Below are 2,314 nucleotides of genomic sequence, written 5' to 3' on the forward strand. Positions count from 1 at the left end.
GGTGGCGCAGGGGTTAAGAATCCACCTGCCGATGCAGGGGACACGGGTCCGAGCCCTGGTCCGGGAAGATCCCGCATGCCGCGGGGCAACTAAGCCCGTGTGCCACCACTACCGAGACTGCGCTCTAGAGCCCGCGAGCCACAACTACTGAGCCCACGTGCCACAACTACTACGGAAGCCCACCCGCCTAGAGCCCGCGCTCTGCAACAAGAGAAGCCACCACAGTGCGCGCACCGCAACTTAGGGTAGCCCCCGCTCGCCACAACTAGAGAAAGCCCGTGCCCAGAGCCCGAGAGCAGCAACAAAGACCCAATGCACCCATAAATAAATAAATTGATGGATTTTTTAAAAATTCAGTAATCAAGATAAAGGATGTTTTCATGTAGTGTTTAAACTAATGCAAATATAATCCATGAATAACTGATGATCAAAATTTCAGATAAAAGTAGACTCCAACTCTGCATTTGCTCCACCACGTCTCGGGCGACTCATTATTTATGTGAACCGGCGGCCCACAAAGCTCCCCAACGTGACTTACTCAAACACCGCACGGAAATATCGACCTCGATTCCCGCCAGGCAGAGTCCCCGCCCCCGTCCTAGGCCTCGAGTGTGCCGGAAGGGCGGGCCGCCGCCAGGCCCCGGGGCTTTCAGATCCGGAGCCTAGGAGAGGGACTCGCGAGAGCGCCGCCCACCACCCGCGCGGCAGCCCGCGCCACCCGAGACGCCTGCTTACCGCATGAGCGCGGTGGGGTACTGAGTGTGCTTGAAAACGCTCTCCAGGTCCTGCACCTGCACCTGCGTGAACCTGGCGCGGGGGCCCCGCCGCTGCCCTTCTGTGGCCTCGGGACCCTCGACGGCGGCCCGCGGGGGCTGCTCCTCGCCGCCCTGCTCTCCGCCTTCGCCGCCGCCCGCCTCGGCCTCGGCCTCGGCCTCGCGGCTTTCGCCGTCCGCGGGGCCGGCGGCTCCGACGCTGACCTCGCAGCCTTCCTTTCCTTCTCCTTCATCTCCCGCCTCTTTCCCATCCGCGGCTGCTCCCTGCTCCGGTTCGGACTGAACCTTCTGCTCCTCTCCCCCTTCTCCGGGAGGCGACATCTCCGCAGGCTTCACCTCTGCAAGGGAGGAAACCCAAAGAGAAAGATCAGGCCGTCGAGTGAGCCCGGCTCTGGGGAGGGCCTGCGTCCGAGGGGGGTCCTGCCGTTCGCCCCGCCCTGGGAAAGCCTTTCCTGGAATCCGTTAAAGCGAGTGCCCCACCCGCCACTGACCTTTCGCTTCTTCCTGCTCCTTTTCGACCCCCAGCTTGAAGAAGCGGGCAATGGCTGCATCTGTGACGTCATAGGCATCGTGGCTGCTCTGCGGCTGACGCTCCATGTCCCGACTGCTGTCGAGGAGGCTGTGAGCTTCAGCAGAGGCTGCTCCGGATCTCCTGAGACCCCCGGCTCACGACTCAAGGCTAGAGCGGTGGCCCACGATCTGACACGTTAAGGCTCCTCTGGAGGCTGGTCCGGTTTCAGAGATTCTGGTATGACGCCCGCTGTGGGTTTACCACAGCCTGCTGGGGGTTGGGTTAGCTGATGTGCGCATGCGGCAGGGCGTCGGCCGTCTAGGGGCCGTCTAAGGGGGCGCGGGCAGGGCGCGGAGGATGTTGCGCGCCGCCCAGGCGCTGGCAGGGAGCATGCGTGAGAGCAGAATTCCGGGTGGCAGGTTGCAACCTAGCTGACTAAGTACTCCGCACTTGGTCGGGCACCTTCCCAGATCAAGGGGCTGTGCCCGTTTTGTGGAGGGTAAGAGAGAGACCTCACCCAAGCTCCATAGACCTTGGAGAAGCGTTTGGGGACTATCTCTTGACCGAGCCCTCCATATCCGGCAGCCAGTACCAAGAAGGGAACAGTAATCAAAGTAATACGGTCGCCCCTCGGTATCCGCGGGGGATTGGTTCCAGGACCCGCCGCGGATACCAAAATCGGCGGATGCTCAAGTCCCAGAGTCGGCCCTCCGCATCTGCTGATGCGAAACCCATGGCTATGGAGGGCCGCCTGTATATTTATTGAAATTTTTTTAAAAAACACCAAAAACCTGTGTTTAAGTGGACTTGCAAGTTCAAAAGCTGTGTATTTGAAGGGTCAACCGTATTATTAGCTAGGAGTTTGCTTGCTCTGAATTTTTGCAATGAGGTTGAAGTCAGAGTCCGCCATACTCCCCGGGTCTCCAGGAGTAGGAGTTCAGGGCTGGGTTTTCTGAGCATGCCTGGTGCTCAGATGCACTATGCAAACAAAACAAAAGAAAGCGAAAGCCAGCGCCCCCCCCCCATTAGC

The 2,314-nt window shown here is 59.9% G+C and overlaps 1 protein-coding gene across 1 annotated transcript; it reads right to left on the reverse strand.

Moving 5' to 3' along the window:
• Positions 1-731: 731 nt before the first annotated feature.
• On the reverse strand, positions 732-1,694 carry LOC307180641 (uncharacterized protein; the record flags this gene model as incomplete). The annotated part of the gene is made up of 2 exons (XM_079911006.1): positions 1,265-1,694; positions 732-1,111 (listed from the first exon to the last, which is right to left on the reverse strand). The coding sequence occupies exons 1-2, from the start codon at positions 1,368-1,370 to the stop codon at positions 732-734; spliced, it is 486 nt and encodes a 161-aa protein (XP_079767132.1). The 5' UTR covers positions 1,371-1,694.
• Positions 1,695-2,314: the final 620 nt, after the last annotated feature.

The sequence above is a fragment of the Stenella coeruleoalba genome, assembly GCF_951394435.1.
Source record: "Stenella coeruleoalba genome assembly, chromosome: X".
Lineage (NCBI taxonomy): Eukaryota > Metazoa > Chordata > Mammalia > Artiodactyla > Delphinidae > Stenella > Stenella coeruleoalba.